Source organism: Ursus americanus, chromosome 3, assembly GCF_024610735.1.
Source record: "Ursus americanus isolate L20-20 chromosome 3, mUrsAme1.1.p, whole genome shotgun sequence".
In the NCBI taxonomy this organism is placed as follows: domain Eukaryota; kingdom Metazoa; phylum Chordata; class Mammalia; order Carnivora; family Ursidae; genus Ursus; species Ursus americanus.
Window position 1 is genome coordinate 32,086,544 of NC_142129.1, and position 15,937 is coordinate 32,102,480.

General features: G+C 43.9%; 1 protein-coding gene across 9 annotated transcripts in view; it reads right to left on the reverse strand.

Annotated features, from left to right (window-relative positions):
- Positions 1 to 5,629: 5,629 nt before the first annotated feature.
- Positions 5,630 to 15,937, reverse strand: part of ST7 (suppression of tumorigenicity 7) — a 231,257-nt gene continuing 220,949 nt past the window's right edge. For 7 of the 9 annotated variants that reach the window (XM_045792784.2, XM_045792786.2, XM_045792782.2 and 4 more), the window contains 2 exons: positions 13,693 to 13,832; positions 5,983 to 12,839 (listed from right to left, as the gene is read on the reverse strand). In XM_045792784.2, coding sequence (XP_045648740.1) covers positions 12,720 to 12,839; positions 13,693 to 13,832 — 260 coding nt within the window. In that variant the 3' untranslated portion in view covers positions 5,983 to 12,719. The other 2 variants (XM_045792785.2, XM_045792787.2) reach the window with 1 other exon arrangement.

Consider the following 15,937-nt stretch of genomic DNA (forward strand, 5'->3'; position numbering starts at 1 on the left):
GTTGTGGGACACACTGGTCCCATTTCAAGTACACACACAGCATCCTTGTGTTTATGCTTCTATCATCTAATCTAGGAATGTTAGTTCCCTGTCTACTGTCATAACACATACGGCTGCAATGTGAAGAAAAATGCGGAGTCCGCCTTGTCTTCTGAGATCTGCTCAGGCTCTTTCCGGCGTGTTTGAGAGGCAGTGGGCCCTAGGCCACTCTCCCCAGCCAGCAGGGCAGCTGACGAGCGGCGTGCGTCCAGCTCCAGAGCCCAGGTCGGCAGGGAGGCAGCGGCAATGGGAGCCTCAGCCCGTGGCTCAGCTGCACGGAGGCCGCTGCCCAGGTGTGAGGAGTTCAAACCCAACTCCTGGACTCGGTAGCTGCTGTCACGCGGGCCACGCCAGCACCTACTTCACAGAGTGGTTTGGGCAACTGGAAGACATCATGCAGTTGAAGTACCTGGCATGGTACCTGGTACACGATAAATATAAATAACGGTCATTTGGGGAACATGGGATAAGAAGAAATAATGTGTCCCAAATGAAGTGATAATTTGGCAAAGTTTTCACAAAAGTTCTTCATTAAGCTGGTGTTCTAAGAAGGGAATACATATATTTTATTTCATTTTAATGATTTTTTTCTCTGCACCCTAAGAAAATGATGCTCACTTCTGGTTTAGCATCATCTTCTCCTGTCTTTCCTACCTTCTGGACAACATTTGTCAGCTTTTACATTCTAGAGCACAGACTATAGAACGTCTAGTTCTAGATAACGAGAATGCCATATGTAGAACTCAGATTCCCTGTGGTCCGGGGGCAGGACAGACAAGTAAATGTACAAATACACCAATGGGGAAAAAGCTGCATTTCGAGGTGCAATTGGGAGAATGTGACAATACCTAGGCACACAGTAGGTCCTCAATAAATGTCAGTTGCCTAAAGGAATGAATGAACAAATGGATATAATTTATACTGGAAGTGAAGGAGGTCATCTTTGATTTGAGAGGCAGAATATCTTTGAGATGTTAACTCCTATTTTCTCCCTGCATTCTCCCTTTTTGTTATTTCAAGGAGGAGTCCAGATTTTGTAGTTCTTTGTCCCAGAAAACTACCGGAGAAGCAGCCTGAAAGAGCCAGTTTTGGAGGGGCCTGCTCCCTCCTGCAGAGACTGTCCTGGGTGTCCCTGGGGGAGAGTGGAGGAGCTGAGAGGCATAAAGTGGTGGTCTGGGGGCCCAGGAGCAGAAGGGGCAGCAGGGAGACACACTGGGTGGAGGGGGCAGGTGTCTGGCACAGGCTGGGGCCTCAGGTCCTGCAGCTCCTGTGCGCCACCAGACTTCAGGGACGCTGAGGGCTTGGAAAATGATACTGTCAGAGACCCCAGGACACAGGACTTTGGAATGAAGTTTTCATGATCTGGGGGCTCAGAGCAGGAAGTAGGTGGTTAAAAAAGTTTGGTGTCATTTTTCCCCCTTAATTATACTCATTCCATGCCCTCTCAAATTGTAACCTATGCCCCCTTCCCTGGAAAAGCACACACAAACTTGAGGTTTGCTTGCCTTTTGACGAGGGTCAGTTGAGGTTTTCAGTTCCAAAGTTTTTCTTCCTAAGGTTGGTCACACACAAGCTTCAAGGCTGAGGACCCAAGGGAAGATGACATTGTCTTAGGCTGGACACAACAGGAGACAAGCTGGAGAAAGAGGGGAAGAGAACCTGCTTCCTTTCCGCCCTCTCCGCGCCTGCCAGAGAATTACAGACAGTACTCTGGAGGACACAGACACTACCTGAAGCTCGTCCGTCCCCTAAGCTCCCGCAGCTCTGGAAAGGGGGCCACCACCTCTGCCAGGCATTTTCACTGCAGCCAATTTCTGTCTGTTCAGCCTAACCGTCTTTGACCCTCAAAAGCCAGAACAGTGTGACTAGTTCCTTCAAGTCCCCTCCCCTTTTAAATTTCAAGTTGTCTTGTAACTCAGCACACAGATTTGTTTTAGCTTGGTGAAGTGCATGGTCATGGGGCAAGGAGAGGAACAATACAAAACAGTGGAAGGAATGTAAACATGTCTTAAACATATTAACATAGCCCCTGAAGTTCCACATTGAAGAAAGAAATAATTTAAAAAAATAATGGAAAGAAAGATCAAGTTCACTTAGCAGTCCATGGGTGTAAGGTGTTAGGGTTTACTGTATTGGGGGGCACATGGTTGAATATCTTTGCTGTTCTCATTAGATATTGCAGAGTAACATTAAAAATAAATTTGTTGAAGACCATAATGGAGAACCAATTATTAGGGAATGCCCAAATGGGATCATTCCTGGACAAGAAGGAACCAAAACAGAAATTTCTAGAAAAGAACAAAAAACACTTCACAGCAAAATCTAAGGGGCAAGAAAGCTACACTTAGAGAAAAATTTATAGACTTAAATACCTCTTTCTTAAAATAAAATAAAAATAAACCAAGTATTTGTCAGTGGAAATTAGAAAAACTGTAATTCTTCTAAACAAGGGAAATCAAGAAGAGCAAATAAAGATAAAAACTTAAAATATTAAAATACAGGGCAAAAAGCATAGTTGAATATATCAGCAAATCTAAAACTTGTTTCTTTGAAAGAATAAATTAGTTAAACTTTGTGAGGCTGATTAAAGGAGGAAAAAGGAGAACAAACTTATACAAAATTAGAAATGAAGAGAAATAATCACAGATACAGAAGATACATATAATATATAAATAAATAATATCATTATAAATATGTGTGTGTGGTGTGTGTTACTCTGTGGTAACACATTTGAATGCCTAGAGAAAATGGTAATTTCCTAGAAAAATATCAACTAAACATAAGAAGCAGAATATTTGCACAGACCAATCAATCACCACTGCAGATGATAAAAAAGTGATTAAAGATCTATATCATTAACAAAGCACTAAAATCAGATGTTTCATGTCTGAGTTTTACCTAATTCTTGAAAAGCAAGTAATGTCAATGTTTAAATATTAAATTTCCATATAAAAATATGGAAAGCTCCCCAATTCTTTTTATAAAGGCAGAATGACTTTGATACTAAGTACTGATAAAAGAAGTTAAAAAAAAAAAAACCCTACAGATCATTCCCATTTGGTCATATTGTATTGTTTCCTGTATACAGTGCTAGATCAACTTGCTAGTATTTAATTTAGAAGGTTTGTGTTGGTATTCCAATAAACACATATAAGCTGAGGCTAAGGGACACTTATTGTTCTGCTGGGAGGAAGGATCCTCATGGAGGAAAGCCCATCAGAATGGATTTTGATGTCCCTTCATATAGAAATATAAGGAGAAAGCAGGAATGCAACTTGGATTCCAGATGCCATCTCAACAAGAAGACAGGAACCATGGACCTTGAGCAAAAGCGTAAGAACCATGTAAAAATGATCATCTTAAAAACTGCTCTGCCATATTGGCTGCTCTGGCTCCGCCTCCCCATAAATTTGCATGAAACCCTTAACAAGGCCTGAATGCTTATCCTCAGGGGCAGCAAAACAAGGCAGGAGCTAAAAAGACAGCAACCTCCCTGGCATCCAGGCCCAGGGAGACCAGAATGGCAAGAATGAGTCATGATTGCTCTCAAGAGTTGAGCAGAGTTGAGCAGAGTAGTTGAACAGAGACGTGGAGGAAAGGGAGCAATTGGGGTCACAGCCTGTCTGAAGAGTGGCTCTGGGTTATAAGGGGAAAGGTCTCTTAAGTTGGCAGAAGTTTAGAGAAGCCTCCCTCCTCCTCACATGGTTAGATCCTTTCATGCGCCATGGATTCATTTCGTTCAGCGATCTCTATTATTCCTGTGTCTTTATTCTGTCCCCATATTTTCTCCACCTTTACCTCTCCCATTCACTCCCTTTCTCCCCTCACAGTCTAACTTTTGCTCCCCTCTCCAAGAAAACTGCATTGAAGTCCTAATTATTAAATTCACAAGGTGCTTCTAAATCCTTATGTTACATTTCTTTGCTGGATCTCCTGCAATAGGGTTTCTAACAATTCACACTGGGCCATTTCCATTTGCTTTGGCCTACGGGCTCTGGAAACTTTCACTTAGAGCTTATTGCAGTCTAGAGTCCCAAATGAGGCCAAAATCTCTTTGAACTTTGGTTTTCCCATCTGTTAAATCAAATAATTGTATTAGGTAATTACTATATTTTCTTCCAGCACAAATTTACAATTCTAAGCCTTCCTTGGTCCTTCTCTGCTGGAACCAACCCCTTTCCTCTGACTGTGAATTAAATTTTATTTGTGCCTATCATGAATTGTATCAATTTGTTCAACAAATCATTTGAACATCCACTTCAGGTCAAAATTTCTGTTGGGGGGAGAAGCAAAGAGGCAAACAAGGCAGACTCATTCACTGCCCTCAAGAGCAGCACAACTGGTATGGATATGGGAGCTCGACCTCTTCCAAGATAATTTCCTCAGAGCAGAAGCCAGCTGCATCTCCCCATCAGAGCTTTGCACAAATGCAGTAGAAAGAAAAACTTGCCAGGCACCTGGGTTGCTCAGTCGGTTAAGCGTCTGCCTTCAGCTCAGGTCATGATCCCAGGGTCCTGGGATTGAGTCCCACATTGGGCTCCCTGCTTCTTCCTCTGCTTTTGCCTCTCTCTCTCTCTCTGTCTCTCATGAATAAATAAAATCTTAAAGAAAGAAAGAAAGAAAGAAAGAAAGAAAGAAAGAAAGAAAGAAAGAAAGAAAGAAAAACTTACCAAAAGAATGAGAAGCCCTTGTTCACCTAAACATTACCTGCCCACTTACTTTGCTCTTGGATGAAGGACAGGAGCCAGCAGGAAGTCCAGCTGGGAAGGAGATGTGGTGGTGGTGCTTTCCGCGCGTACTGCCTATTTTAACGCTCATGGGAAAAGTTTCTGGATTCTAAATAAAATGGAAAACAAACTGTAAAAGTCCTTTTTTTAAAGCACTGGATTGAGATTTTAAATAGAGGTACTTTTCACTTCAGATAGGGGATTCAATGTTATTTATTTTTCTTCTTTTGCTTAAGTAAAGCCAGATGTTCAGCAGGTGTGAATCGTAGGCTTTCAAAGGTGGTAAGGACAAATGACCATTTTGGTTCAGATCACAAAAATACTCAAAGAACACTTATATTTGAGCATCAAGGATACAAACTGATTTTTTTAAAAAGTACCCCTATGCGAGAACATTTTAAAAACGGCAACGTTGAAAAGTGGTCGGGTTCTACAACAGACTGTTGGGTCTGTAGGTTCTCGTTAAAAGTTTTCTTCTCACAACGAATTTTCATAAAATAAAACCAAACTACAGTACTGAGTTCTATTCAATGAGTAGAATCTCTGAACTGGAACAACTTGTCCTGGCACATATATTTTGTTTCATTCATGCCTCCTGTCATTCTTTGTGGAAGCTGTTTCTGTGCATTTGGCCTAAGAGGACCAACAGTTTGGGGCTGAAAAAGATGGTACTTTTGAGCCAAAGACAAGCCCCCGACTGTATGGGTTCTAAGGACCTGCTGAGATGAGTCCCATCAGCAAAGAAAACCATTGTGGGGCATTCAGAAGATTTGGGTCCTTAGTAAATTAAATGTAAATCCATAGGTTTATTTGGGACACCAACACTTTAAAGGTTGGAAGACATAAGAAGACACACTGGTTGCTGCAATACACAAAAGTTTATTTTTGATTTTTTTTTCTTTTCTGAAGGCAAAATATAATAGAACTGAACATCAATGAATTTTGTACAACAAAAACAGCTTTTAATATGGAACAGACAGTCCATGAACAATTTAAAATCTCGGAATGGCTTCCCTTTTTCAAAGTCATGCTTTCTTGCGGTCCACGAGGAGTTGGCACGAAGAGATGGTGGCAGCCCACTGGGTGAGGTGAGTGGAAGGGCGGGTGGGCTTCCCTAGATCCGCGTCAGCTGGTGCCACAGGCTGGATGGGAGGATGCTTTCCACTTTCTCCATGACAAAGTTTAAGGGGGCAAACAAAGTGCTGAGGAACTGCGAAGAAACCAGAAAGGCACAGAGTCAGGAGAGATCCCTTTCAAGCCTATAAAACAAACCTCTCCAACCTATAAGTCTTGGCATTATCAAAGTCTCAAAGGCTACAATTTTATGTTTATGTTATAGGAAACACAGGTTGTTGACCACACCTGCATTCCAGCCCCCCCCCCCAGCTGCGACAGCTAAGGGGAAGAAGTGTCTGCGGACTGCCCCTTTCACTCCTGACAGCTGGCCCACAGTTCCCAGGCCTTTGGATCTGTCTTCAGGATCTGCTGGCTGTACATGCAGATGACTAGTGCCATCAAAAGGGACTGACAGTTGGGTGACAAGTAGGCAGAAAAGCTAAAAAATTTTGGCACTTCAGACCACCTGCCTCCCTAGCTGGGTATAGAACTCATTTTAAGGGGAAAAGGCAATTTTAAAAAGTCAAGTTTGTTATATGGTTGTGAATTGCTTTGGGATCCTATTGTGTCCCAAACACCTCTATCGCCCATGCTCATTTCTGAACTACCTGCTTAGTGGAGTGCATCATGGGAGCCCGGGGGAGGACAGCAAACTGGCCAGTCCATGGATGACATGTCCTTGTTGAAGAAGGGCTGCTCTGAGGAGATCTTTGGGATCTCTTTCATTTGGTTTCTAAACTCCTTTTTGCTTTTCATGTAGAGAAAAATGCTCATTAACTGTGCCTTTTAAGAAAGCCAAGTACCTCGCCTGAGACTCAGGTAACATAATCTCAAATTTGCTCTGATTATGTTCTTGTGAAGAATTAGCTTTATTCCACAAATCATCCAGCATCTGGCGGAAGAGGTCCCCTAACGAAGCTCTGCATGAGAGGGAGGTGTTTGGGTGGTTTCCTTGCTCTCTGTCTGTACTGTTCAGAACCAAAGTATTAACTTGCTAGGGTTCAATACCTGGTTCTTACACTGTGGAGTCTCTTGTCCTAATCCCTTGTTCTCAGCAAAACACTGTCTACACCACCAAGGATTTCCCAGAGAAGTATAGTGTAGTATGTAAATACATATGCAGAGGGGGACATGGTTCTGAGGTCAAAGTAGTAGCATATTTAATGAAGTTAAAACAGGTTTCCCCATATGTTCTATGGATTTCAGATCTTCAAGGGTATGGTAGGCAAGTTTCAAAATTCGCTTGACCTCAGAATCTTTCCTTCTTTCTGGTTTTTAAGGACAAGTAGAACATTGGGGCGCCTGAGTGGCTCAGTCGGTTGAACATCTGCCTTCAGTTCAGGTCATGATCCTAGGGTCCTGGGATCGAGCCCCGCATCGGACTCCCTGCTCATTAGGGAGCCTGCTTCTCCCTTTCCCTCTGCCCCTCCCCCTGCTTGTGTGGGCACATGCTCTGTCAAATAAAAAAATTAAAATCTTAAAAAAAGAGAGAGAGAGAGAACCAGTAGAATACTAATTGTAAGGTCTGTGACACATTATAGCTGGACCATTAAGTGTGATATTAGAGTCAAGAAAACTCAAGATGGTATAAGATTTGGAATCCTTCCCCCATGTTGTGTCTTTTACATCAATTAAATATATTTACTCTGTAAGGCACCTAAGTGTTGGATGAAATATAAAGGAGTCTAGAACAAAACTCCCATTGTTAGGAAGCTCAAAGCCTGGGATCAAGGGGAAGGGATAGGTGGCCACTAAGACCTCCACACCGCAAAGTACTGATACCAGACAGACCATCATAGAATGGAAGATAGAAGCCCAAAGAAAGCACCAGGAGGGCTCAGAAAAGGGAGAGAATCCATTCTGTTGAAGGATCGAGAAAAACTTAAAATGAGGCAAATGAAATAGAGCACAATGGATGGTTGGGGTAAGGATGGTAAGGAAAGAAATATAAGCAGGTGAGCCCTCCAGGCTCAATAAACAGCTGGAACAGAAATGGGAAAGTAACTGGTATGATCAGAAGGCAGTAAATAATTCAGCTTAGCTGGAATAGTTAAATAGTTCAAAAGTAACTAGAAGAATTCTAGTTCTGGGGAGGGCCCAGAATGCCAGGTTGGGTTTGGAGTTAAGAAATAGGCAGGTTAGTACTTGAGCAAACGTGGATGGCTCTTTCGTCAAGTGGGTGTTAGCTATGTGGCAATTTCTGGTAACCTTCTGAAATTGTACTTTGTTGTGTGCACAGAACCACATGGGATGCTCACCCTATCGCTCAGGAATGAATAATTACTGCCCAAGCTGCCTATGAGAGAGTTTGTAAAATCCTAGTTATCAGAAGATTGTTTATTAAAATCCTAGTTATGAGATTTTGATTGTAATCAGAGACCACCAAGGCTCCATAAAACACAGCATTTGCCTATAATACTAGTTCTATAAAGAGGAGCTAGGTGCTGAAGTAGTCTGGATAAACCAGAGATTCCGACAGGGGTTGTCAGATGGGGCTCATTGAACAAGGCAATATTGCTGGTGAAGTTATTATACCCTAAAGACTTGACCTAGACCTAAAACAGATTTAGAACCATTGAAGTTGTGATGGAGCGGGTAAGGAACTACTGAAGTATTAGCCTGAGCCACTGCAGGTAGATGAAAGGCATTGCTCCAAGTCTGTATTCTGGGCATTTCCCTCACTGCACATGGGGACATCAGGGAGCCTCAGCTTGAGAAGCAGAATAAATGGAGAGGTCGTTACAAAGTTGGTTCAAAATAAGGCCTGTTTGTTTGCTTTGTTTGGGGCACTGACCTGACTTGCATAAAAAGAACAAAAAGTGAGGCTTCTGAAAATCAAGAGGGGAGTCTTCAGCCCTGTTTGATGTCTGCAGTTGCCCCTTCCCATACTGCCCAACAAGTCACAGTGGGCCCTGCTTCCTTGGACTTCACGTGCACTTCTCAGGAAGGTTCTACAAGAGAAGTAAGTCCTAACACCTCTAATATATGCAACGATGTACTGTTCTCCCTCACATGTAGAGTGTCCTGTCCTCGGGAGAATTAGGAAAAGAATCCCCAGGAACTTTTCCTAAAGATCCTAAGTCTCTCGCAGCACCCAAGTTGAGAAGTGCACCTTTTATTAGTAAGCTACATTCCTCCTTAGCACCTCTCCCTGCATCCTCTTCCTCATCTCTCACCCACAGGGACGAAGCAGACCACGCGAGGAGGCATCTGAAGCTGATAAGCCCTCTCATTTAGTAACCAGATAAAGGTTAGTGGCTTTCAGCAGGAGGTATAAAAAAAATGTTCGGTAGAGGTGCCTTGCTTAGGATGTTCATTTACACTTCTTTGAACGTTTGAAAATCAGTCAATGCTTTTTGGCCAGAGACTCAACCAATGCACAGAGAAACAGCAGTTTCACTTACAGACTTGGGAAATTTACTGCCTGAAAAGTGAAGTCAGAACGAGCAACACCAGGCAGCCCGGGAACAGCTCATCTATCTCAATGTCCACAACTTCTGTCCAGAGGGCAGAGACACACGGTCCAAGACGCACCGTGATTCAATCAGTGTCTTAGGGTGAGAAAAGGCAACTGGACTAATAAAAAAGAGAGAGTGACACTTCAATCGCCTGGTCCTCCTTTTCCTGAAACACCATTACTTAGAAGAAGGTCATGGCTCCCAACATGCTTCGTTACCATTCGAAATGCCTCTGCTTATCTGAATAAGTTCCAGGTGCCCTATTGCAATCAGACAATTGACATTTCACTGTAATCAATATCAGACTTCAAAGAGGTCAAGGCCTATAAGTGAAGACGAGAGTCAGAAGTCAGGGGGCTCAGTCTCCATGTAGGAGAGAGATCAGAGGAGGAAAGACAGAGCCCTTCAAAGCCGAGGGGGTCAGAATGCTGACCTTCCCACATTCTGTGAGGGGCTGGGTTTGGAACGATAACTTCTTTATATGAGCAACCTTATCTTGGTAACCAAACATTCTAGGAAGAGTTAGTCTTAAGTCATTGAGGTCGATTAGATTAGGCAGGGAAAGCCAGTTCTGCTCATTTTACTAGTTTCCAGTGGCTCACGCTTGGCTGTGGGCTTCCTCACTGGTTGCGTATCAACGTATAAACACACTGGAGAGTTCCCAAGCTGCACGCGGCCTGGGGGGTGGCAGTGCAATCTCTCTGCATCTCCTACAAGTCATTATCCCAGGGACATTATCTCCCCAGGCCTGAGAAAGTCATTTTCACCAGCTGCAAATGGCTGTGGGCAGCCTATGGGGTGGCGGTGATAACCTGCAGGGGGCTTCTCGAAAGGCCTGCACAGTGACAGGGGTGAAAACTTGGGGAAGACTCTGGGGACAGGGTGGGCAGGAGAGCAGGATGGGGCCTGTCTCCTTCAGGCCATCCATCTTCCTTCCCCACGAAGGCTCTCTAGACATTTTGAAAACTATTAAACCTCCAGGAAGGGCAAGATGAATGCGATCTTCCAGACAGAGGTTTAAAAGCAAATTTATCTAAACTATATTTCGAAATTAGGAGTAGCTGACCAAACAACCACACCCTGGCAGAGTATAAACTATGAGGGCCATAAGGCAAATTGGTATTTTATTCAATCATCTGATCTAGACTCAAAACCAAAGCCATGGAAACTTTAAGTGATCCATAATGAACACATCTCTCTGAAATCCTGGAGGCAGTGGAGCCTTTTCTAGAAAAGACCCAATCGTATCCTCCATTCCTCTCAAGCCCCTCCGTGGTTAAAGCAGTTGCGGGCAGTTCATCATTCCATTCAATGTGGCAGTCCCAGCCCTAGCGGCACACCTGAATCGCCTGAAAACTCAGATGCCCATGCTGTACCCCAGGCCTCTGAAGCCAGCATCCCCCAAGGGGGAAAGGGGGACAGCCACTTGTCACTCGGAAGCCCCCCTAGAGGATTCCAAGGTGCAGCCAGGGGGAAGCCTCCGAAGCCTGGAAAGCGACCACCTCAACAGCTCTGGCAGCACACCGCGTCCTGGCAAGCGGCTGCTCACATGCTTAGCTTGCTCTGGACCAGCGTTCTCAGCAGCAAATACAGTCCTCAACCGCCATCCTCAGAAACTGCTGGAATCCTTGTTAAACACACAGATTTCTGGGTGCTAACACTCAAGATTCTGAATTTCTGGTGGTGGGGCCAAATGAATTTTATGTACAGTAAAGGTCTGTTCTGATCCGAAACTCCCACCAAGTGCTATCTGCTTGTTTAATGAAGAATACTGGGGAAATGACATATGGGGACAAAAGTGCTTTTAAAAAATGTTTAAGAGAGGGACATTTAAAGGAGGAAGAATAATTGTCTAATGTAAATATATTCCCGTTTTAAATTTTACTAAGTTAAACTCCAATCTATTCAGAATTTTGGCAACTATTTTTACTCAGAGTTTGGCTTGGGGGTATAATAATGAATAGTAGAGGTCCATAAACTAGGGAGCATCCAACATGGGGGATCCTGGGTTTAAAAATCATGGTATATACAGAAGACTTAGGGAAATTTGAGATGTTCTACTCAATTAGAGGTTAGAGGTGGCCATGAATATATTAGCTGTCATAAGAATTTGCAAGAAGGAGGAGACTTGTTGAGTATAGTTTTGAAGGACAGAACAGGAACAACAGGTGCATATTAGAGGGAGGTGGATTATATCATGTAAAGAACACTTCTGAGTGATCCAACAATGAAATGGGCTTTGATGTTAAGTAGGTGAGTTCCCCATCACTGAACTACTCAAGAAGAGTCTAGATAACCTCCATCACGTTACTGTTGAAGGCAATTTGTTTAAGGTCCCTTTCAACTCTAACAGTCCATGATTAAAATTACAAAAGAGGAGAAATGCTAAACTGTATCTGATTTTTACATTGATTCCTTCTGCAGAAACCACTACCATTTATTTATTTAATAATCATTTATTGAAAACCTACTATGTGCAAGGCACTGTGCAAAGCTTTGGGGATACAGAGGTAAGGAAGACACAGTCCTGCTCTCAAGGAGCTCACATTCTAAAAGGGGGACAGACAAGTTTTCAACAATTATAATATGGTACAATAAATGTGATAATATAGGTATTCATGGAATACTGTGGGGTTACAGAGGAGAGACCTCTAACTCAGCTTAGGAGAAACTCAGAAAGAAAGCTGAGTATAAAAGAATGAAGAGGAGTTAGTAGAGTGGACAGGATGGGGTGGTGATGGGGAAGGGCATTCCATGCAGAAAAAAACAGCACGTGCAAAGGCACTGGGGTGTACAAGAGCCTGTGCATCTGAGAGTGATGAGTAATTCACTATGGCCTAAGAGCAGTGTCTGTGCAAGAGGTGGGAGAGATGAGGCTGAAGAGGCAAGCAAGGCCAGATCGTAAAGGGCCTCGCATACCAGGCTAAAAGCTGAGACTTTATCCCGAAGTCGGTGGGAAACCTCTGGAGAAATTCAAGCACGGAAGTGACATGCTCAGACTTGCAATTTGGAAAGATCATTCTTGTGTCAGTATGAGAGAAAGCCTGGCAGGGGATGAACCTGGATGCAAGGAGACCAGTTAAGACTCTTGCAGAGGAGTCCAAGCAAGAAAAAACAAGACCTAAACTAAGAAAGAGAGAGGCCATGGGGAGAGAAGGACGGTAAGAAGAGGAGAATTACATTTACTGAACGCCTAGTGGCTTAGGTTAGACCCGACACACTGTGGAGGCCAAGACAGGTAGGATGTGGGGAGTGAGAGAGAGTTCGGAAGGGCTGCTGCGTTTCTGGCTTGAGTAACCGGGCAGACGGCAGTGCCATGGGCGGAGGTCAGGAATACAGGAGGGGTGGTTTTGGTGGTGGGGGAAGGAGGGTGATGAGTTCAGTTTTGGAAATGTTGAGATTGAGGTGCCGGTGGGATTTCCAGTTCATCTTCAACACGCATGAAAATACTCTGGCAATTCCAGTCCCTGAGCTCTGCCGAGCAGAAAATGTCAATCATCTGGAAAGGGATTAAATCAACCCAGCCAAGTTAGAAATCATCCTTTCTGACTCCACTCGCCTTGAAATCAGAATGGAGTTCCAGGGAAACAACGGACACTCTTTTCCTTATTCCTTCTGTTTGAAGCCCATCTGTGACAAAATCAGTAAACTTACCCTCCCCTGCACGTACAGGTGAAAACGGTCGGTTTTCAACAAGGAAGCAGTGGTCCTTGCGTGTCAAGTGTCAGTGCAGACGGCTTCTCTTATTACAGCTCCTCTCCTCAACCCTCCTTAAAGACTCTCACCGGGTTTCCACATTCTAAATGTCGTGTCTGCATACTTCTTAATACAAGTTCTTAATGTACTTCTTTAACTACAAGCCCTTCACACCCTCTCAGCTCATTCCCCAAACAAGCTAAAAGTTTGAAGCCATTAAAATACTTTCTATTTAAAGTCTTTGAAAATGTAAATCTCATCTTTATTAAAGGAAAGACCCACAATATCTAAAGATTAGAAATAATGTCATTCAGCTTACAAAAAAATGGAATAATTTCCCACACATTTTTCATTTGCTAGGATTCCCTTAATTATTTAATCCTTTCAGACTTCATGCTTTTTTGAAATCTGGGGATTGTTTGTTTGTTTGTTTGTTTGTTTTTGGTGAAATGAGGCAAGGCATGCATTAACGAACAACCTACTTTCTCATTGGCCTTCAACTTTTTGATTCTGCCGATGAAAATGAAAATTAAACAGCGAGCAAATGATAGATACAGGCATATCCTTTTCTACACGACACTCCTTTCTTTCTCTCACACTGCTTTCCTTGGCTTCCCTTGCCCCTGGCCTCAGGCTCCCTCTTGGCAAATACTCACAGCTTTTGCGAAGACCCCCATAAGCTCCGGGAACTGATGTGTCAGGAGGGCCAGCATGGCTGTGAAGGAACACAATCCGGCAGTAAAGAGAATGAAGAAAGGAAGCTCCTTCTTTGGGTAAACTGAGACTTCATGGAAAGCTGTGGAGAAGATCCAGAGGGAAACATGAGTGTCAGAGTGAAATGCGTCCTCAGGGCATTTCTGTCTGTGGGACGGACTCTTCCGGGCTGTGGCTGAAGCCTCTTGGAAGCACAAAGGGCAGGGCACCTGAATGGGCCAGTGCCACCATGTGAGCCGGCCTCTGGCCTGCCTATCTGCTTCTGCCGAGCCCACAGTCAACCTTCAGTGCTCTACATGGGAGGCACAATAGGGGTGATTTGAGGATTTTGCACATTTGTGGGGGAACAGTAACATCAGCTCTGCCTAATACATTGTACTGCTTTCTCAAAAGGAAACACAAAACAAAAACCTTATTCACATTATAAAATACATGTTCGTTGGACAAAACCCAGAAAATCCAGAATTAAATATACTGGGGGGAAAAGTCCTTTCTCTAGATTTTGACCTTCCTGTAATTTTTTAATCATTATAATGAGGCGTTATTAGCTTATCTTGTATTTTTTCCTGGCCCACTCCAAGTATGTCAGTGCAGGGAGCCACCCTGATAGACATTCTGCAAGGACCTCACATGCTGGCCAATGCAATCTGCAAAGGTTGGAGATCAAGGCCGTGGGGGTCATCTGGCACCATTGTAGGAGACTCCTGATGATAAGTATACTTCCAACAATCACCAAAAAAAGAAATCACTGGTGCTCTTTGAGCACCTTTCATAACTTTCAAGTTTCAAATGATTGGTTTGGGGAAACCAAAAGGCAAGTGGCACCAACACCAAGAGAGCGGACTCCCTGCTTTCTGCTCACGGGATGGCGGTGAGCCCCCAGGGAGGTGGGGTGCTGACCAGGGGAGCTGGGGCTGGCCCGTGAGGAGAGACCGGCCCCAGCGGCAGGGGCCCTGGCTGCGAGGGCTATGAAACTGCCTGTGAGCAGTACTGTCTCTTGAACCAAAAGGGTCCAAGTGCTCCATTTTCTTCAGGAAATCCAAGATCTAAAGGCCTTTCCTCCACCGTTCAGTTCCCATTACTTAGAGCCCTAAACAATGATCCGCTTGGCCTGAGACTGAGGGCGGAGGGAGCAGGGAAGGACAAAGCAGAGACAAGCTTGCACACCTGAATCCGGGTGGCTACCTGCTAGGATTCAAAGGAAGGGTGGAAGCACACTCAGGCCCTAATGTCCAACGAGGGGGCTCTGAACGTGCAAAATGCGGGGAGCATTCCAAACAGTCAGCCCTATTTGTATCCACACCATCCTTGCTGTCAACGCCCAACCCCCGAAAGATTTTGAGGGGAGATCAGATTCTGGACCACTGCATTCAATTAAATAAATGAGAGTCATAATTTTCAATTTCAGGTTTATAAAGATTATTCCTATAAAGTTTCTTTTAAGAGCTGTAATCTTGTTCTAAGAGTGAATCTATTCCCATGGAAACTTAATTGGAATCAATTAAAACATCTTAAAACTGTGCTTTTCAGAAAATTGCCTTTCTTACCAGAAACAGAAATCTTAACAAGGATCTCCCTGAAGGGGGAGTCCAAAGGTAAAGTGTGGGCCCATAATAGGAATTTCTGAAATCAAATCTAATGTAGTGTGAGGCACCAGACCCTTTTTCACAATAAAACTCACGCAAGGAGCAACACATCACTGAGCTCTCCCAGACCCTTAAGTAACAAACAGGACATGGCCTCCGGCTAGCGGACAGACAAGGGAGCTGCCTCCTGCTGCTTCAATCTGAGACAGCAATTCGTGCTGCACCCAGACTCCACCACGCCGGAGATTTAAGACAGGCTCAAAAAAGTTGGCACTGAACGATTTACTATGCACCCAGGGCTCCAGACGTACCCTATTCCTCAGGGCTATGAGATAGGATGTAACTGGGGCCAGTCAAAGGGAGGAGGTGGCAGGAGAGAGGACAAGAAAGAAAGAATAGCCAAAATTTGGAGCTTATTATCTGAGAGAGAAAAATATGTTCTAAGTCAGGGCCACATGAAGAGCCTGAACATGATTCCTGCATAAAGTACGATTTGATAATAGCTATTTAGCAGGACTTGTCAAAACGATGTCGTATTAAGTAAACTGAATCATATTTTCCACACGTGGCATGGGCTATCAGACCGCTAGCTCGTAAGGTT